The following is a 23,073-nucleotide window of genomic DNA, read 5'->3' on the forward strand; positions in this document are numbered from 1 at the left end:
TTGTTCTTGAATCACCTCTATATGGCAATAAGTGTTTAAGCACATGTGCTAAGCACTGCACCATGGCTCCAACCCAAATGCTCTTTTAACTCTTTTATTTAAAACGTTTTTGTTATATTTCTATGCTTTCTATTTATAGCAAAGACATGACCCTTTTCAAATGCATACAGTAGAAAGTCTCTTGTCCAGGGTCCTTGAATGTGTCGAACTAAAGAACATGAGGATAAAGGTGCTATAGAAAGACAGATAAATGGAGGAAACAGTGGAGTAGACATTGTCAAGAGACAAAAGAGCACAAGAAAAATTTTCAGCTGAAGTATAGAATGTGAAAAATGCTCCAATTACATGACAACACCTGAGCCGCTGCAGCTACACAATTCAGCTCTAAGATTGTTTTGCATTTTCAGTTTTATTCTTTTCAAAGACTTTTCCACGTGTTTTTTTTAAAGTGCAAACATAAAAAGACAATACACAGCACTCATTCAAGTCAAGTGCATTATCCAAATTCCACAAAGCAGAGAAGTTATTGTAACTGTGGAAACAGGAGTTGTTGTAATCTGAACAACGCTCTTAGCCAAGTTAAAGGGCACATATTAAGCAAAATCTACTTTTACAAGGTGTTTGGACATAAATGTGCATTAGTAGTGTGTGAACACAACAACCCTACAATAAAAAAATGCATCCTCTACTTCTTTTTAATCTCCATTGCTGTTTTGATTCTCTTGCTAATGTGACATCACAAAAACAAAGCCCAGCCATGGCCACTGACTGAATGATTTTAGCTTTTCTAAAGGTGTTTGTTAGCACGTTGTAGATAATGTGGCTAAAGATACTATTGTCCTAAGACTGTATTCATGTAAATCAGATCTAAGCGCTCATTGTCTGTTGGGAAGGGAGGGAGGAGCTGTGGCTCATTTGCATTTAAAGGTACACACATGAAAACAGTGCTTTTTCGGCTCCCACCCAAATTATCTGTGGGGTATTTTAAGCTGAAACTACACAGACACACATTCTAGGCACACCTGAGACTTATATTACATCTTTGACATAATATGTGTCCCTTAACTCATATAGCATAAAGTCATAGAGCATAAAACAGTTGTTGTGTTGTCAATGTATTTTTTATTACAACAGCTGTTCCTGTATTGCTCAGTTGTAAAGCATTGCATCTACAGCACAAAGGGCATGGGTTCAATTCTCGTGAACACACATTCTGATAAAAATGTTTTTAAGTCGCTTTGGATACAAGTTTCTGCTGAATGAATAAATGAGCAAATGCGTAATTTGCAATGCTTATTGCGATAAAAAGATTATTTTTATTATAATTACTTATAATAACCCAAAGACTCTTTGCATAAATAATATTGCTTTAAAATGTTTCAAATGGTGTGATTAATCTCAGAGTTGGTTTGGTTTGGTTCAAGGCTTCTGAAGATTTTTATGAAATGGCCATATGTGGAGAAATGATTCTTCATTTTATATCATTTGTATTTGTCCTTGTCTAGCCCGCTGAGATTTTTATGCCATATCTCCATCATCCAAAAGTCCACCTATTATAATTTGTACCTGCTGTAGCAGAACAGTACATTACACCTCTCTTACTGAACTCAAAATACATTAACAGTCCATTATCTTTTCCAACAGTAAAAGCAGAATCGTGTTCATCTTTCCCAATTGTGTCTAACACGATTTAAAATATTTAATTTACTCTCTTTATTCCTTTGCACATTTCCTTCTCTTTTTTATCACACCATGGTTCAAGACACAGAGAGAATGATCAATCAAGAATGAATGTTAATTGTAGCAGAAAAATTAAAAGGCACATAAAGAGAACAGTGATTGAATGAGGTGAAAGACTTTCTTGACTTTAATCAGAGTCACTCTATCTTATAGCTTCATTATGCAACATCATCATCAAATCAGAGAACATCATTACCTCTCTCTTAAAAAAACATGAAACGCACTCTCTCACTAATCTCAAAGTATTACAGTACCCTTGTTTGCCCCCCAAGCACAAACGCCAACCTCTCGCCTATGTTTTTAGTTGTATATTAAAGGAACAGTATGTAGGATTGTGGCCAAAACTGGTATTGCAATCACAAAACGTGTGGCTGAAACTGGTGCTGCAATCACACAGCTGGTGGCCAATATACCAAACGACAACATAAACATCAGTTGAGGGCTGCAACTCCACTTTTTAAATGACAATATCCTGGCCGGACTGCTGTTGTCAGTGATATAAGTATTTGAAATGAAAAGGATTTCTTAATGTCTAGTGACATTTCAGGGCCATTTAATGATTAATTGATATAAATTTCTTACATACTGTTCCTTTAAAGCGACCGTTTTTTAAATGATTCCTTTTTTCAAACTTTAATTAGAGTGTAACGTGCTGTTAGAGCATAAATAATACCTGCAAAATTACACAGCTTAAAGCGATATACAGTATTTTCTTTAACAGAATTCAGTTTTCCAGGACTACAGAGAATGTCCGGTTTGGACTGTAGCCCTCTACTTCCCAGATATGATGTCAATATAAGACTTTTTGACTAACCCCCGCCCACAGGAATACGCCAGTCACCAGCTAATGCCTGGCTCATGCTACAGGATTTTTAAAAGCCTGGCAGATTTTGAAATTTGGTTGCAGCACACACATAAGGAGAAGAATCTTGTCAGATTTAAATCTTAAACATGCTCACACTACAGGATTTGAAAAGCATAGTGCATCACACACTACAGGATATTTTTAAGATCATCTTGCCAGAACGAGCACTTTAAGTTACCTCAGGAAGAGGTAAGAATCAAGGACTTTGCTGCTGTAACATGGCTGCAGGAGGTGCAATGATATTACTCAGCAGCCAAAAATAGTCCCCTTAGTATCTTTCAATAGCAGCCGAAAATAGTCCCCTTAGTATCTTTCAATGGCAGCCGAAAATAGTCCCCTTGGTATCTTTCAATAGCAGGGGACTATTTTCGGCTGCTGTGTAAAATCATTGCACCTCCTGAAGCCATGTTACGGCAGCAAAGTCCTTGATTATTATACCAGAATGAGAGTATAGCTCCTAGCCATATCTGCCTAGAAAATCTCAACTTTTAATTTTTCGTTGGTCTTAGTACACGATGTCACAACAGAAGAGTCAAGTTTTAAATAGGAAAAATATTGAAACGCTTTGGTTATTTTTGAGAGTGATGCTAATGGTCTAATCAGATTCAATGGATTGTGCTAAGCTGTGCTAAAATTGCTAGCGCCAGACCCGGAGATCAGCTGGATGGATTCTAAAATGGCAAAAATCAAATGTTTAACTCTAGGGGAGCTGGAAAATGAGCATATTTAAAAAAGTGGAGTGTCCCCTTAATGGCTTTCAAACTAAGAAGAACGAAAAATTTCCTCGACAAACAAAAAACCTTTGTCAAAAAAGCTAGTCCACATGTTTCAGTATACAATATAGAAAGTCTGTTCTTGATTTAAAAGTAGCTTGGTTTTTTTAAACAATGCAAAATGTAATGAGATTTTCTATTTCCTTTTAGCAAAACAGTAATAGGAGAGAGAATTGAGCATAAACAGCAGGACTGCCTGACTCACAGGCTTGCAACAAGGGTCATTTTGGGATGTTGACCGAAAAAAATTAACTTTGCTCAGCTTGAGCAATAAAGTATATTTATGGTTGTCTGAAGTATGAGTACTGTGTGAGGGATAGGGTCATTTTTGGAGTCTGAGTATGAAATGTTGTTGTATGGAGGTATTAAATGAGAAAACATAGCCTACAAACAAAACATTTTCTGCATTTGTGATCTGTAAACACAAAACTACACACTTAGGGAAACTTATTAGTCCACTGTGTACAACTCCCCGTTCCTTCTTGTTTAGTTCAATGGCTCATTGTTTTTTAGTTTATTGTTTATGTAAACACTCAGAGAGCTGTTTTTCCTTAATAAAGTCGGCCATGCTTTGGGTTTGATTGTCACAAATGCATGCAGCCTGAACCCTTGGTGATGTAGGGATTCCCAAAGGAGCTTATTTGTTTTTGTACCCTATTTCTAAATCAACTTTGCCGGGAGGAATGTCACTTGTCAGAGAAAACCTCTATTGATCTCTCTCCTGGGGCATCTGCATATCCATAACTCCAGCATAAAAGTCACCCTGCTGTGAAACGGCATCACGCTGACTTCAGCTATTCTGAATGCCACCGAGTGCAAATGTGTAAATATATGTGTAAATGTATGAACAGAAGGACGTACAGACAATCGTATTGATTATAGAAGTATACACTAAAAATTGTTATTTTAAACCCAATGTTGGGTGAAGAACGGACGTACCCAACCCATTGGGTTGTTATTTAACCTATATGCTGGGTTTCTTAAAGGAACAGTATGTAGGATTGTGGCCAAAACTGGTATTGCAATCACAAAACGTGTGGCTAAAACTGGTACTGCAATCACACAGCTGGTGGCCAATATACCAAACGACAACATAAACATCAGTTGAGGGCTGCAACTCCACTTTTTAAATGACAATATCCTGGCCGGACTGCTGTTGTCAGTGATATTAGTATTTGAAATGAAAATGATTTCTTAATGTCTAGTGATATTTCAGGGCCATTTAATGATTAATTGATACAAATTTCTTACATACTGTTCCTTTAATGTTGAGTGTAGATTTAACCTGTGTTTGGTTTGTTCCTTTCTGACCTAACACTGGACAATGTTTTCGGACAATGTTTATGGGTCAGAAATGAATACGGGCCCTTGAGATAAAAAATATTTTAATAATTAAGGTTAAAATGCATGACAGAACTGCAAGCAATGGCCAAGCCATCTTGGCCACCAATCTCCATCTTGGTGATTTTTTATCTCAATGGTGAAATAAAGGATAAATAAATATATAAAACACCACATTTCTGTTTTTTTTAAAGGTACTGACCTTGAAAAACAGTCATAAAGGACCACGACATCATTCCCCGTTTTATATTTTCTTTTCACTTAAATGGTACTGTGCATGGTGAAATTTCTAGCTGAAGCTTTATTTTACAAACCTCATTAACTCTATCCCCAGGAAGCCATGTGACATATATTTGCATAAAGCACAAGGAAAACAACCTGAGAGATTCATACATAAGCTCTTGAATCATATACAGTATGCAGACTGAAGCAAAAAAAAAAATTCTGGGGCTGTGTGCTGTCACAGGCATTTTGTAAAAAATCATTTCTTCAGTGTTTTGTCTGGAATAATGTTAGCAACCACCTGGACTGCTATGGGAGATATGCCATTATGATGACTAATGCCACCCGTGATCACTAGTGTTTCATGATATGACATTTAAAAATAATGTAATGAAAAGAAAGAATAGTGCTTGCGTGTGCACATAACCTCATTCACCTTTGCTCAATACTGTATGAGGAATAAATGGTTGCACATGGTGGTCTGGGAATTCGAACTGAGATATCCTCATAAGAATGCAAGTGGAAAAACGCAGTACCCGTTCTAGACAAAGCCAACATTCACTTTCTGTCCTGCCCCCACACAAAACACACTGAAACTTAGAGTATACACACACACAGACTTGATGGTGGACACACAAATTCCTTAAACACGCAATGCGGAGAGAAAGACACGGAGGAAGACGGCTGGCTGAAAATGAGCAAAATCAAGAGAGCATGAGAAAATGCAAACTACACTCATGTCTTTTCTAGCATCACTTTACGCTGATTACATTATGGTAGGCATGTCAGACGGTGTCACTGCTATTACCATAGCAATCCAGCAGTGATAAGAAATAGATAAGATAAAAAATAGAAAACAGGGTACCCATTGCATCGTGTATGCAGTAAAGATTGGAGGACTTTAAATGTCATGTATGGAAGAAAAGTAATAAAAACAACTAATATGTCTAATAGCATTTCTGTGTGTCTGCTATTATTTTAAAGGTGCTGTAGAATGGAAAACTGTATTTATCAAGGCATGGATGAATAATAAGAGTTCTGTTTATGGTAATGTCATATCCTGAGCCTTAAACACGATTGTTTTCTCCTTTTTATGTAAATATGTGCATGCAAAAGACAGCTGGAAAACAGGCCAATCTCAACAAAACACTGACTGTGAGGTTACAGTCGAGATGTACGCCCCAACATTAAATTACACATTAAATTACATACAATGTTGTTACAATGCTAAAAACAAAGTTGTGACTGCTAGCGTTCAGGCTAGTATTGACATTACAGTTACATCATACCAAGCGTGCCGCACAAGCCCTGAAAAGTGAAGCCAAAACCTTTGATCGCCTCCCAGTGACTGGTCCCAGTATAGGTGATAAACCCCGCCTTCCCCATGTTATTCAATGGGACTTGAGAGCGACTAAACTATTTAATTACACTTCAATTATCTTTTTACGAAGCTGGTTTCTGTCATTTACTGTAATTATCACGCTGATGTAAAATCAAGTGCTTGTTTTTAAAATAAGTTTTTAGTTAGTAATTTAATGCTATAAAAACGGTGGGTCACGTCATGATTGACAGCTGTGATAAGCACATTCTGTGAGGGCGGGGACTTGATTTCGCGGTTTACTTCCTGCTCACTACTGCGCAGGACTGGTCCCAAAATCGCTACTGCGCAGACTCAAGACCCAAGATGTCACAGCCGTATCAGAACACTGGCGGCTTCACTTTTCACCAATAGAAGAGAGCGAATAGGCATCGTCCATTTTTTTTTTAAGTCAACGGTTCATACTAAAAAAATACAAACTTACTTCTCAGAAACGTCCATTTCCAATCACCCAATAACTGATTATTCCTCAAAATCTGTATCTTTGTCTTTGTCAGAGCAGAGCTCAACATTATTATTCATGACGCTTTCAAGTAACGTAATAATAGACCATTTCATTCTAAAGGCAAATCCTAGAGTTGTAAATAAACATGTAAAAACAACTCTAGATAATTTTTGTACTTAATAAAGCCACATTCCTTTTATGTAGGTATCAGAGAACAATTTAACATATCGTATCAATGCATTCTTTAGCACCTTTAACTAATAACAAAGAGCCATAGACACACAATAATGACTCAAATATAATAAACTTAACTTTTTATTTTAATACATACTTAGGGTTTTGAAAGGGGTATTGAATGTAAAGTTATTTGTGGAAAAAAAAGTTTTCTTCATTTTCTTCTCTTGTATTTTTTAGGACAGTCTCTGAGGGTAGAAGAGGAAGAGAAATGCAGGTCAAGTGCGAACCTGACTCCCCATAACAAAAATGGCCTGGCAATTCAGACTTATCTTTAGTTAAAACCTGGTTGACAAGACTGGCAATTCACTGATTATTATCAATTTTAGAAACAACATATTTAATTTGCAATGTAGAAAATAACATTTGACGAGCACAATGCTTTATACGTTCTAGTGTGCTCCTCTAAATCAAATGCAGAATATGATAGAGAACCTACCGGCACATCTTATCCCACTTTCCTCAATATCTTATAACTTGGTTAGCTAAAATGAACAGAATAATTCATGCATACATAAAAAATACTGTATAATGACTAAAGGAAATATCATTGTGTAGCTGATCTTAATCAGGCAATGAATATTGGTTTATAATCTATGGCCTTGTTAGACTGTGACTGTTTCTGTATAAGATTATTTATATTAGGCAGAACAAAAAAACAACAACACAGAAATACAACTAGATATGTTACTACAAAGAGTTAAATGTTTAATTCAAACTGGTGTTGTACTTGCCAAATAATTCAAAAGAAATTCAGTAGATTAAAACCTCTTTTCATTTAAATCTTTACAGAAAAGCTTTGTGTTTGTTATGTGCAGATTTACTGGAACTCTGGCAGTGTGGCTTGAACATTTTGGATTGTGTATTTATTGACTAATGTTTTAAAGGTGATGTCAGCGTTAATGTGCATGAGTCTTCTCTTGAAAATGTGCAGTGGTATGATGTCATAAGCTTTTCTCTGTGTTGAATTATCTGTCTTTTCTTTGCTCTTTCATTGATGGTCTTGCTGGGTTATAAGTCTGCACTTTCAACAGCTTCGACAAACAATAAACTGAGTAAATTCCACCAAAGATGCCTCTTTAACTAAATACACATGCTTCTTATTGAGAAAACAAAGAAAAGAAATAAGAGAAATTCCTGTTAAATTCTCACATCTGTCCCATTCTAAACTTTTTACCCCACAATTATGTCCACTCTCACCATAACAAAAAACCTTGTGCAGTTGCCGCTGATATGCCCCCTGGTTAGTGCATCGACATATAGCACCAGTGTGCTAACGGTGACCCAAGTTCGATCTTTTGCTGATCTTGCTCCCCTATCTCCACCTAACACTTTCCTGTCTACTCTCCACTATCCTGATGAAATAAAGGCACAAAAAGCAACCGTGGGAGTTGTAGCCTAGTGGTTAGAGAGTCGGGCTTGTAATCCGTGAGTAGCCGGTTTGAGTCTCACGGTCAGTGGGTTGCAACTGTGGTGGTGATAACTGCCCACTGCCCCGTGTGTGTTCACTACTCACTGGGATGGGTTAAATGCAGCGGTCACATTTTGAGCATGCATTGCATACTTGACAAGCTTGTCAACCCCCCCCCCCCATGACCTTTTGTGCTGCTAACCCAATGCTTGACCAGTTGTGCAACAGAAACACCATACAAAGTGCTGGGTTGGTTTAACCAAGGGTTGGGTCACTACTGGACAGAACACACCACTTAAAATGACTCAACTGCTCGGTTGTTTTAACAAGCATAAGTTAATCTATATCACAGCGGTTGGGTTTGTCCCTTTTCGACTCGACCATGGGTTGAAAATAACCTAGCATTTTTTAGAGTGTAGACTTTGAACCCTATTAAGAAGATTTCTTTAAAAATCTGCAACAACTCCACAAAGAAATGTACAGACCAAAATAGATCCAATCCATGTTCAGTAAAAATAGAAATAAACTAGCTAATAGACCAACTGTATAGTATTGTATACAAGTGTTTAATTTCGGTATTGGTATCGGCATCGGTATCGGCCAGAAGTTGTCTGTTTAAATCGGTATCGGCCCAAAAAAATCCTATCGGTGCATCCCTAATTACAGTTATTAAAAACAATCAACATGTATTAAGAAGCATGAGAAAAAGTTGAATGAACACATTTAGTTAGTAAATACTGCACTTTGCTTTTGCAATAGTGTTTTAGTTGTTTAAGGTTATCCAAAGGCAGAGTGCAGTATCTGCATTTTGGGAGTCAAAGGTCACATCGGTGGTCATGGTTTTTATCTATAACAATGAATTACCACTAATCTACCTACAACATGTTTGGCTGGCTAGTGTAAAAACTTTAAAGCCATTTTTCTCAGTTTCAGTGTTTGCGTAGGTACTGCACTTAGGCTTTGGAGGGCAGTTTAGTGCTAGCTTGCGCTGTCTCGAGGAAAAAATGTTGTCATCTGTGCTCTGCTTTAAGTTCCCAAACTCCCTTTTAGCGATGAAAAACATCCACAGGTTGAGAATCAGGGACACCATAACAGTTTTTTCCAGACTTGAAGTTTGTGGTGGATCATTCGCGATGAGCACGTCAGCATTATATATGCTTAAATGCAACTTCAATGATGCTCAGCGGAGTGTGTCAACTACTGACGCCACGGGTGTTAAAAAACAAAACTTTCATGAGAGAAAGAGGTAACCTTAGTGATAAACATGTGCAAACATCTATTTGTGATGGTCAAATTTAATTTTGTGGCGGACTGAGAAATAAATAAATGAATGGGAATGTACAAGGACGCTCTCATTTGTATGATGTCACAGCAGTAGGCAGCGCAAATATAACGACACGCCTATAATCCCTCCCACTGCGAAGTGATACTAAACTCAATGGAAAAGCTAACCAAGCCAAAGTGAGGTGAGCTGACCCGACCCAAACTAAACTAAACCGTTGGGTACTATGCAATGGAAAGTGCCATTAGTTGACTTAATTGCAGAATTTAATTAGTACAAAACACTAAATGGTCGAGAAATATCAAGAAACTGCTTCCCTGCAGGCAGAGAACTAAAAATGACTCCTCAAAAACATTTGTCTGAATGAATTAAAAAATGCTTTTATCACCAGAATAAGGCCATTTTAATGTCCATTCAGCAGTTCTTAAATTGGCTCTTGGCAATAGAATGGTTGATGGCAGCCAGCTTATTGCAGTCAGCATGGGACAGGCACTTTAGTTTTTACCACTTCTGCAATTACACAGTTTCTTTTTTTATCTAACTTTCAACCTTACTAGATCAATACATTTTTCTCCTCTTAAATATCCAGTGCTTTGTCTAAGGCTGCTGCTTTAGCAACCAGCCAGTCATCTTATTTTTGTCAATCCCGCCAACTTTTCGCTTTCACAAAGGTACTTTCTCAACCTACTTTATGTCTCACCCCCCATCTGTTCCAGTGGTCTGGCTTGAAAACTGGAGTGCTCTCTAAGTGGTCATGGACTACTAGAGTTGGGTTAATAGTTGACATGTGTTTCAAAAGGAAGTGTGCTTGTTTGCAGTCTTACATTCTTCACAATGGCCTTGTACTTTGCTCAGGGCATCACAATATGGAGAAGCATCTCCCTGTAAGGAGATGGATGGTGTATTTTCAAACAGAGATGCTCTGCGTAGTCTTTTGTTTTCTTAGTGAACGTGTCTGCATCTTCTGCTAGTTTCTTATGCATTTCTCAAACATAAAAATCTCATTTGGAAAGCCATGAAGAAAAGGTAGAAAAGAACGAGGAGGAGAAAAATAAAAGATTGTAAGGACCCTCCAGCAAAAATTGACGAGTTGTTCAAATGAGTGGTTAAAACCTGATCACACTTTTCTCTTTTTGTGGGCACCCTGTGGCGCCACCCACAAAATAATGCCCTAGAAGGCTGCCCATGTTGCACATGCCTAAATCCACCAAATACTGCCTGTATCTAACAACCCTTAAAATGTGGCTCTGTTACAGCTTTCCCTAAGCCAAGTGCTGTAGCTCATAGCCCATTGATATTTTTCGGTTTATGTCACGTTGCAACAAGTCGTGAGGCAAGAATAAAAGCATCGTAAAAAAGCATCTCTGATAAAAGTGTGTACCAACACGACAGAAAACAAGAACTGTAAAACTTAATTGTTGGCTTATATCCTTGTCCCTGTATAACCCCTCATGTACCAGTATCAGAATGAGCAGAGCTAAATTTCTGTATGCCTCATGTAATCACCTCATCCTTCTGTCTGTTCCTCCCTCTTATTACAAGGCTCTTTTAAGTACTGTCAGCAGTGATGGCTACACAAAGCAATGTCATAAAACACCAGCACTAAGCCAATGACAAGATGCTTTGCTTTCATAGAGAGACATGGGGGAGGAAAATGGGATAAAGAAGACAGATTGTAAATATTGCAAACTACAGAACAGTGATGAAAGAAATGAAAGGAAAGTGAAATCTAGATAAGAATGAAAGCTAGGAAATTAAAGAAAAAGCACGATATCTAGACAGAGTGACAAAAATCAGAGGAAAACTAAAATAGAAAAGAGTAGAAAAGAAGAAAGTTTTATATTGACATGCAGGAGCTCACAATTAAGCTGACACAGTAACCACAGGAAGTTTACATCAACCCTTTCTTCAAATAAAAGACTTTTGTTTCTGCAAGCAATTTTGATGTTTTTTCAAGTTTCATGTTCTTGCGTATTCCCTTTCTTTGTTGCTTCGATTAAATATATATTTTATTACCATAAAACGCTCATTTTCCATGAACATTTGACAGGAACATGCTGAATTGAAATGTACAATAAATAAATAACCCTTCCTTCAATATTATTTATACAATATTCAACAGGTATGGTTCCCTTTCAATACGGTTCACTTCGCATTGCGTCAGTTAGCTGACGCTATGGGGGGAAACCAGGGGGGCAGGGTTTCATATTTTATTGAAGCTTCCCTGGACGCCGCCATTGCTTAGCGAACACCCATCTGCTGTTAGCATCCCATTAACTCCCATTCATTTTGGCGTCACTTTGACAGCGAATAACTTTACATCTGAGGCGTTTAAAGACTCCATTTGTCCATTAATTATTTCTAAAGAAACACGAAAATGTATAAAAGGCTCCATTACCATGTATCTTACGTTATGTCCCAGTAGAAGCAGTTTTTGTAAAAATAGGCTAACGATTGCGTCATAACCTGCGACTTTCTGTCGCACAGTAGAGAAATTACCGTATGGACTCCGACCATACGAAACAAAATTACCGAACCTCACGCTGCTCCGAAGAAAAAGAAGAAGCCTTACCTCGCCGTTGACAAAAGCCCTGCAGCGGAGTCCAGGCCTAGCGTCTTCCCCTGCCGTTTTCCGGCTGAGAACCGAAGATAGCAGAGTCCAGGCCTAGCATCTTCCCCTGCCGTTTTCCGGCTGAGAACCGAAGATAGCAGAGTCCAGGTCTAGCGTCTTCCCCTGCCGCTTTCCGGCCGAGAACCGAAGATAGCTTTCGCTTGCCGTGGTACGAGCCCTGTGCAGCGGACACATGCCTGACGAGGTCTCCCCTGCGGCCGCCCGGTAAGATCAATATTTTTAATATAAAGCTATAAGCTAAAAGAGCAGGCGCTGTTGTAATAGCGTCCAGCACAGCGGCTCGGTGAGCCTCTCTGCTATGAATTTCCTACGAGCGCGTTACCGGTCTGGCACCTCCCACGCCGGGACCGCGCTTATATGCTTTGGTTGTCTTATCCATGTTTCGTGCTCCCCCTGCTGTTCCTCTCTCGCCGGGATGAACACATGGCGAGCCATGAGACTAGATGGATGCATAGACAAGCACACACGGACTACCCCCCCTGTGTTCTGTCACACCGCAACCGTTCATGCTTACAGAGTCCCTTCGCTCCTCTCACATTCAGTGGCGAGATCTCTGGCACATATATTAATCCCCCGAGTGCATCGGGTGATACCATTCATACGACGCATGGCTGTTCTGTCTGTGTTGCTGCTCCCCTCTGCCGTTCCTCTCTTGTTGAGATGAACAAGCGGGGAACCGTAGAACTGGATGCATACGACAAGCAAACACGGGCGGTCTGCCCCTGTTCTCTGTCATAGCACAGCCACTCGTGCTCCACGCTCGCGGAATCCCTCGCTCCTTTCCCCACAGTGGTGAGGTCTCTTAACGGCTTAGTTAGCACGCGGTATTACGGCTCGCTGCCTCTAAATGCAGCTGTCTAGTGTTCAACGATTACAGAGCTTCATGCCCCTCCCCTCCTGGAGCGGCGCAATCTCATTCGTCTGCTCGATAGGGCGGATTCGCCGCTATTGGAGCACCAAGAACACTCATTATAAGAGAGCTTCATGCCCCTCCCCTCCTGGAGTGGCACGATCTCATTCGTCTGCTCGATAAGGCGGACACGCCTCTATTAGAGCGCTAAAACACTTATTATAGAGCTTTACTGGCCTGAGCCTGTCTCACTTCGGATAGCTCAATGTTCGTCTGCCCGGTCATTTCTCTCTGGTTTAGACGGAATCAGAGGCAGAACGAATTTGTTTATAATATACTGAGGCCCGAATACCTCCCTTTATTCAGTCCCGTCCTATATCAGTGCGCTGAATATTGGTACATTCTTATATACCCGTTTTTTCTGCCCTTTTAATAAACGGCAAAACCGCGGGCCTCATGGCAGACTTCCTCTCTGCGATGGGTTCAGTCTGACATTAAACCACCTAGACATACTACCCTGCTCCGTGAGCCTGAGGCTTGTGCACCTGAACGGCTGAGCTCTGGTCTCCGCAGCACAGCTGCATCAACAGAGAACGAAACTGTCTGGGAGAAAGGGTCAAGTCGCGCCTCGGCTGGACTATCCTGAAATGTTTTCTGTGTGCTGTTTATCCAAACATACTGTGTAATACTGTCGGTTATGCGACCTCACTATAGTGGCGAATGGTATTTAATTCCTCTAAAAAGAGTAATTTCCGTGCTTACTATACTGTGTATTGACACCCACGGTTGTACGGTGTCTCTAAACACTTTATCGCCTTAGTGACAAGCAATCAGTAATACGCACACACGGCCCGCTGTCCATAATTCTATCGACGCTTGCCGAAAAACCCCCGGTTTGGCCATATACTGTGTATTGACACCCCACGACTGTACGGTGTCTCTAACACCTTTCTGCCAAATTCGCTCGCAGCCCACCTCAGTTTCTCCGCTACAATGCTGATGGCGCAAACGAGCACGGTCTTACGGCTGTTATTCTCTCTTCCTAGAGAGACGACAGCCTCAGACTTTTGCATGGCTCCAAGCGTTTGAATCTCTCTGGACGGCCACTCAAAGGCTTACAGCCAAGCGGTTTATGACGTTTTTCGGCCATATAGCTGATTTATATTAGCGGATCCGAAGACGCTCACACCTCCGCTCCAATACTCAGAGATATTAAGGGTAATATCAACCTCAAGTGAGCTTGCTACCCGCCACAATAAGTTTCAAAGCTCAAAGCGCGCGCACAGTCAGACGCGCGCGGCATCTCGTTTAGGATGGGCACACGTACCCCTCTAACGAGCCTCAGAAAGCGGAATATTGTGGCATTCTGTTCATAAGTCCACTTCAGTTTGACTAAGCAAAGGTCCCGCCCCGAGCTGACGGCCGAGACGCTTATGCTTAAGTTACACACGGCTTCATGAAGTGCTGTCATTACGAGCTAGCCCAGCATCTGCTGTGGGTTGAACACGCTTTAGGACAGCAATCAGCCTTCGGCGTGTGGAACGCCGTTTGTCTCATATCAATCACCTTGTACTACGAATACGGTACATTAAGGGGATGATTTAGCACTGCAGCACTCTCGACCGTGTTATTGTGATAATGCGGTCGGGCAAACTACGGTGGTTTCATTATTTACCGAACCAGACTGAGATCTCGCCCCCTGAACAAGCTGACGAGTCATCTCCTTTATAAACTCATTGCATCGCTTTATAAGCTATGTTCAATCAGAGTGATACGCATCTCATGCTTAAACTACCAAGATTCAAAATATTAACCCATTACGATGGGCGTGCGGAGATGGCATCCGTGGGACACGACCTACATTACGTGCCTTATGACACATTGACACAAGCTGCTAGGACCCCTTTCACGAGGCGTCCTTATGCAAAGTCTGATCCATTCTGTCTAGTGACATTGAAAGTCTAAACCCCCCGCGAATCGTGGGTGGAACACTTTTCTCCTCACTACAGAGGCACGGCGGCTCTCTCCCCTACCTATATCAATGTGGCCGTGATAACAGCGAACTACGCTTTTACGACCGACCATTCATTTAATTCACAAGCCTGTCATCTCTCAGATGCGGACGGCGGCGGTAACAGCGAACCATGCTTTTACGGCTGGCCATTCACTTTATTCATAAGCCTGTCATTTCTCAGATGCGGACGGTGCCCGAGGCACAGGGCTCTGGAAGTGTCCAAGGTCCTGTATGACAGATACGTCTGACGTACATCAGACGATCAGCTGTTCATCTGCGTCAAAGATCACTCACTAGAGCACCTGTCAATACAGGTTATTTATGGATCGTTGACGTTATCACCTCCCGTGACAATTATACTCACTTGTCTTAGAGCATGGGCATGGTCTTAGAGGTTTCTCATTTGACAATTGTGACACGGCCGGCTGGTCCCCGCCCTCCACGTTGTCAGTTGGTCTGTACTTTGTACAAACGTTAACCAATAGGCTTCAGTCACGGAGTAAACAGGAGTTTCCCCCATAGCGTCAGCTAACTGACGCAATGCTTCGTTCCCGTTATTTCAGGGAACCGGGGTTACGTGAGTAACCTAAGCGTTTCTAGCAATTGTTAAATTTAGCTTCTTGTTGAAATCTGGTTCTAGTTATCAAGAGAACAAATATATTCTTCCACATATTGGCCAAAATATGAAAGTTTATAAAGAATGTATCAAATATAAAATTATATAAAACTATACTTTTGTAAAAATATATTTTATTTTACCCTTTTCAATGTTCAATGTTATGTTTACAGGTTATAACATAAACTTTTCGTCCAATGCTACGTGAATATAAATGCTTTTATATATAAAAAACTATTTTAAATATATTTCAAAACGTACAAAAAATGGCCAAAAGATATATTGGTGAAAAAATACATTTTTGTAAACATTTAATATATATATATATATATATATATATATATATATATATATATATATATATATATATATATATTATATTTTGAAATATATTTAAAATTGTTTTTTAAATTGATTTTGTTACCATATTGCAATGAAATTTAGATATATTATTTAATTATTTATTAATTATTTCTATTATTTAAATATTATATTATTACGTTTAATAATTTAAAGATTTTGCATCTTACCATACAAAGCATATTTTTCTTAAAAGTATCAGCCTTTTTAGGTGTTTACCATTCCCATTCCAAACATTTAGACCTGCATAAAGTTCAAAGACACCTTATATTTTCAAGCCCCTTTGAAATTAGTCATCATAAACTTTTCAACAAAATAAACAATTCTTAAAATAAACAATTTTCAGCCATGGAGAAACTGAAAAAAAAAATGGATGAAATCATGGCTGTCCCATTTTTGTCCCATGTGTGTGTTTAGGTCACAGTGAGCAGTGTTTATACCTCTTAACAACACTGACCAGCTGTTTGTGAACATCAGGCTCACACCCCAAGGCTCGCATTCCTTTCTCCAGACATTCAGTTCAATTCATTATGGCCTGTGATTACTAAAAGCATTTCCGTGAAACTTAAATACTTGCTGTGTTGAAACACCAAAAGCAGCCATTACACACACATCATACAGATGTATGCAAACATCAAAGCGTGTCCACCGAATACCTCCACAATTTTGAGTCACAGTGTTCACAGCTCACCTCAAAATACAAAATCTAAAGCCTAATTATACTTCTGTGTCGAGCGTACAGTGTAACCTACGCATAGACGCATACCATATACCTGTGATGCACACCTATCCAAAAATGTAATTCAACTCTACGCAGATTCTAAGAGCTGTGATTGGCCTGCTGGAAACCCTCCCTGAGGTAAAAAAAATCAGTGTATGTATTTCCACTTGCAACTATAAAAACAAAGATGGCCCAAACTGAGTAGTGATATTCAACAACACAATCTGCAACGAAAGTCACTGTCTATTTTACCTTGATACTGTAGTATACACCAGTAAAATGCCCATGGGCACTGCCTACATGTGATCTGCATGTGTAATTGCACATTGGCGCGAACAACAACTCAGTAGTATATACGAACTGACACAGCTTATGGCATAAAGTCCTAGGTTCGGCTCAAAGTTCAAATAGAAGTAAATATAAAAAGCCTTCAGTTTCCAGATCTGAGTGGCCATAAGGAAGCATGCTGATCCTATGCCATTGAGATAAATGAAAATGTTATCCGATCACGTTCTCCAGGTTTTAGACCTCTTTGTTCTCTTGAGCTCACCTGATTTTGTTCTGGATCACTAGACATGACGTCATGGTGCCTGTCTGAAATTGGTTTACTTTAGAGGCACCTTCATACAACACACTGCCTGTGAGGTCATTGACTAAATAGGCGACAAGCAGCTGCCATGGGTTTCAGTCCCAACAACTACGTGTTAGGAACAAGATGATAATCATAGCAATATACATACATTCCATTCATTATAAGAGACAAAAGCATTACTGTAATTTTCGGCATAATCTGCACATATGTCATGTCAAAAACACCTTTAGTTACAAGCACAGCAGATCCACCATTACAAACCATTTACTTTAAGGAAAGACCATTTAGCCACAGCAGAGCAGCAGGACCACAATGACCCTGACAATGTTCTTTTCCACTACATCTATTTTTCTCCACCACCTCCCTCATTTTCTTTTTCTCTGGGTAACTTCTATTTTTATCAGTGCTTACGGCACACTGAATAAACCGGCACAGAAATGCAGGTAGGAGCAACTTAAAACTCTGTGAGCTCATTCTTTGATCAGTGGGGATCTGGCATAATGGGATTCAGGTAACTGCATTACTTGGTCTCTGCTGGACTACTTACTGTTTACTGTAGCTGTGTTAGAAAATACCCAGTATTTTAAATTCACTCCTCTTCGCAGTTCTGTGAGAATCTGTTTGCGTGTGTTTATTAATGTCTCACACAGGGCTGCCTTTATCTTTTATTCTCCTTTAGTGTATACGAGTGAATTTATTCATCCATTAGATATCTCAGACCGAGAACAAGACCAGCAGTGAAAGAGAAAAAAATCTCAGTTAGTCAGCTGTTTTTTGCACACACAAACATGATCCGTGCCAGTTTTCAATAATTCCTGAACAGGTAAAAGTTTCTTGCTGACTAGCAAAAGAATACATATCATTATACTGTATATTTAATATTAGATGCATTCGTGCTTTCTTGACCTCTGACACCCACTGCATACTACATATAAGCACACACACATAAATGCATACACTTATGTGAACCAATCCCTGTGCTTTGCTACTAATCAGCCACTAAATTTGCTCAGCACAAACTGTATTTATAAGAGTGGGAAAATCAGTGAGTTTTAATTGGAGGCGACACCCCTTAAGAGGATGTCTGTGTTAGCGGTACTGTACACATCAAGTTCTTTAGGGACGAATGCTCTGACAGCTCCAAAGCCCCCACTGGGTCAGAAACAACAAAGAGACAAACCACAGCCATGAAGTACATGAATAGTGGAAATTACGCAGGATTATAGCTACATTTATGTGGATGACATGTGTGTTTGCATACGAATGCGCACAGTTTAACACACAGACTTGCAAAGAATAGTTTATTTGACCCAGATGTGTATGCAGATGCATGCGCACTGCGACAAAATGCAATGCATTTCCTAGGCTAAATTCTACATTCTCCAGTAGGTGCATGCGCGACCTATGCATACAACGTACGTTTCAAAGATCAGGCAGTGTGAATACAGTACGCATTAGTTTTGGGCGATATGCCCCGTTTTGAGATCGCCCTATCGTCAGCCTGTGAGATTGCCGATACACTATAGTATCGGGGGGCGGCGCAGTAGTTTACTCATTTATTTTTTATTTGATCATTTTTGACTCATTTATGACAAGTCACTTGATTGATGGACAATTAATTTCCTGCATGCCAGGTAGCGGGAACAACGCACTTGCTGATTTTAACCCTCTGTGTGCTAACAACCTCCCTAGTGGTTGCTAGTCAAGGTGCGTGCAAGAAGGAATACGCGTGTGTTCCAGGCTCTCTTGCGCAAAGTGAAGCCCACAAACCCTCTCATGCGAGTAAAAGCAAGCAATGCACATGTTAATGTGAAACTATGATGATAATAATAACCATCGCCAACTATCGTCATAAAAGCCAGCTACTGGCGATATGTCTGACGATCGTCGATACACGATACTATCATCTATCGGCACAAAAATTGTGTTACACACACTGTACGCAGACCCTCGTGAACACAAAAAATGTACCATACTTCAGACTTTACACATGCCAGGCCAGTAGATGGCGAAACATGACACGCCTGCACACATACACATTCTTTCAAAGAACAATAAATATTACCAATTAAGACGGCAAAAGCTTCAAGCTGTTTAGTTTAGATGGACAATAGTAGGTTTATTGGTACCCGATTTATAGTCGTACATAAGTTCTACGCCGTAGGCTATCCGTAGCCTGTGCATAGCTCTGTGTAGCCTGACGTGCACCTCGCAAATTTTTTAACAGCGCTTCAGTTCTACGCGGACCGCAAGCGCTGTGCATGGTCCACCAGAACCCCTCCCGTCAGGTTAAAAAAACTGCGTCATAGGTATTTCCGTTTGCAGCGGTGAAAAGAATGGCCAAGTTGAGGAGTGATTTAACTCAAACTGCAACAAAAATCTCTGTTTATTTACTTTCATCATTGCTGGTCTTCTCAAATCATACACAACAAGTTGCTGTTCTTCTTCGTTTGGGGGTTAACTTGCCATGCTTCTTCTTCTTCTTCTTCGCGCTGCTGCTGTGATTACACGCGTGGATACTGCCTACCAATGGTCTGCGCGCGTGTTTGCACGTCGACGCGGACGACGACGCAAAAGTAACGAGCCCTTACAGCAGCAAGATTTTGTAAACTTTGTTGGAGAAGTGTTAATAAACTCTTGAACTGACACAGTCCTGTAGGCCACCACTTTTGTTTTGAGTAAACTCGCATATGCTACTAGACTGAATTAACACATCCACATGACATCCTCATTCTCCAAATTTGCATTTATGTTGTTTAAACAGAGAAAAAGGTATCGTTCTCAAAAAATTGCATTTTAAAACTCATCATTTTAAGGACCTCAATTCACCACTCGTCGTGTAAACGAACAGCCAAACTGCATAAAACCCTGTGACGCCCATTATGAGTTGCATTTACATTAGCTTCAATGTTTTCTTATCACAGCATCGTCTAAATTCAAATGCACACTACATTAAAAATAATGCTTTCAAACACTATCTTCAATATGTTTTGTATGTTTAACCTAAAACATAATTATGTTTGAGAAATGGCAGATGTTTATACAGGAAGTTCATTCCTAGTCCATGTGTTGTTGACACAGAGAACCATTTGGCACCAAAACATAAATGTTGTTATGTTCACTTGTCTCAAAAGCTTCACTTCAAAGTGCATAAAAATTATGGCTGGGCAATATTGACCAAAATTCATATCTTTTGCAATATACTACTATAAATATCACAGTATTTTCTACAAAGTGGAAAACATGTTTACATGCAAGTTTAAGCCTCAAGTGAGATCATCACAGTCAACTTTATTGAAACAGTGTGTGGAGAATATGAAATTAAAAGACAGGTTTTGCTCCCTGTTTTAAACAACTCAACATGTAAGCTGGTTGGAAAGCTAACATATGACCTTATTGTAAATTTTTGGCAGAGCCTCTGTTGCAAAAAAGGAGTCTCCTATCAAACCATATTACCATTATAGACGGCATTGTCTCATCCCATATCCCGCTAGGAAACAAAACTCAATATGTTGCCCAGCCCTAATATAAAAAAAACGTATGTTTGCATTTGAGGTATTCCCCCTCTTTCACCTCACATGCCAGATTGTTAATCGTGTACTATACATTGTGTATAAACACATTTGTCTCTAAGCAAACAAACCCAACATATGGTCCCATCAGCAGCTGCATCTTAGCACTGAGATCAATGTACACCCATCTTTCTTTTGACAAGCACCTCCTAACAGTTTGTTATCTGGTTGGTTTTAACAGCTGCCTGTTTATAGCTCTCCTGAATTTCCAATCAAAGGACCACCAACCTCTCACCACACACAGAGTTCATTAACCACACAAACAAACCGTGTGATGTAGATGTTTGTGACAGATGCATTTTTATATCCTGCTGGCTGGGCTGGCTCATAACATTAAAAAAGACTTCAAGTTTCAGACCTGCGTGAAACGAAATGAAAGCCTTCTACAAAATCCATGAGGTGATAACAATGAAGCATAGTTTCTCCTTTTCAGTGTAGTATATGTGAATTAAATACTGGATTTTTATTTCTTTAACTCATTTCCACAAGTAAATTGTAGCTAACGGACTGCAATGTTTCTACAGTTCATTAAGTTGGTTGTGAGAAAATGTGTAATGCCGTTTCCTTTAAGCACAAAATAAAGCATATTTAAATAAATAAATATCTTTTTTTGTAACTTACCTCAGCATGACAGCACATTACAGCCAGGAGGAAAACCACAGCGGGTAAACAACGAAACATCTGTAGCGAGTGAAGCGGGTGAGGGGAAGTAGGAGAAGGGAGACAAAAAGACATTAGAAACACAGAAAGCGTTAAAGGAAACACGACATAAGTTGTTGATAATGTGAAGATTATCCGTAGCGTTTTGGTTTCTCACCATTTTGCGAGGAAGAGAGCCGCTTGTGTGTGTTGAAGAAAGGTAAAACGAGAAAGGCGCTACGTCTCGGTCCGCGCGCTTGAATGTGAGGATGTGCAGGAAATTCGCGCAGCGTTCAGGAATCCGTTTCTTCCCCCTCCGTGACGTGGCCGCTGAAAATACGTGGAGTAGGTCCAGATAAAGAGCACTCGTTCACATTTCACACACTCCTCAATTTACTTTGATGGTCCGGTCTGCACAGTTGACCCAAATGCATTTGATATGCGTATCATGCATTACAAATATTTAACTAAATTTGAATTACTGAAAAAGCTTGGCAGCAAAACGTGCTTTAGGTATGATACTGTAGGCTTATGTAGTTTAAAAAGTTATAAGTCGAGAGAGAGGAGAGAGAGAGAGAGAGAGAGAGAGAGAGAGAGAGAGAGAGAGAGAGAGCTGAGCAATTAATGTCTGTCATTGCAACATAATACCTTATATCATTTATGTACATTTTCTTTACTCTTCATTTCTCAGTGCATACGTAAGGTAAAGCGTGATGTGTAAATCAATGAGCAAACATGGACAAAACTCAAAAGGATCTGATTATCTTGTAAGGATATGATAGGATAGCTGTACTTTTCTGTTCTTAAGATGGAGTGTTTAAACGATGCAAACTTGCACGTGCATGATGATGGCCCTAGTTTTTGTTCAGATCAGCATATTTTCCCATTAAAAGTTAAATAGCCTATTCTCCTGAGAAGTTTCAAGCTATATATGTGATTTAGAGTTTAATGCACCATTATGTCACTGTTATCTATTGTTGCTTGTCATTATTTTCTGTAGGGTCCATTGCATAATGTTTGTGTTAAATTTGCATTGATTTCCCTAATAAAAAAAGAAAGTTTGTGAACCACTGCATACAGAAATACATACTCCCTCTTAAATCCAAGCTGTTGCTTTAATATAACATTAGTCACTCATGGGAAATCACTGGAAATTGAGATAGGGCTGTAGATGGGCTATTGCTTATGAAATGAACAGGAAAAATACACAACATTTCCATGATGAAGGTGGTAAATGATAAAGCAAATATTTATTTATCCACCTAATGAAGACTTCTGCTTTTGAAATACAACAGTGTATTTTATGGCAGCAATTAGACACAATTCAGAAATTTCTCTTAAAATGTTATTTATTATTAGTAATTATTTATTAACTGCTTTGCATAC

At 39.5% G+C, this 23,073-nt stretch overlaps 1 protein-coding gene across 1 annotated transcript in view; it reads right to left on the reverse strand.

Moving 5' to 3' along the window:
• Positions 1-22,047, reverse strand: part of fstl1b (follistatin-like 1b) — a 43,132-nt gene extending 21,085 nt beyond the window's left edge. The window contains exons 1-2 of the mRNA XM_065292981.1: positions 21,866-22,047; positions 21,670-21,729 (exon numbers count right to left, since the gene is read on the reverse strand). Coding sequence (XP_065149053.1) covers positions 21,670-21,729; positions 21,866-21,868 — 63 coding nt within the window. The 5' untranslated portion in view covers positions 21,869-22,047. The remainder of the gene's footprint in view (positions 1-21,669; positions 21,730-21,865) is intronic.
• Between the last annotated feature and the right edge of the window lie 1,026 nt (positions 22,048-23,073).

This window comes from Paramisgurnus dabryanus, chromosome 15, assembly GCF_030506205.2.
Source record: "Paramisgurnus dabryanus chromosome 15, PD_genome_1.1, whole genome shotgun sequence".
NCBI lineage: Eukaryota > Metazoa > Chordata > Actinopteri > Cypriniformes > Cobitidae > Paramisgurnus > Paramisgurnus dabryanus.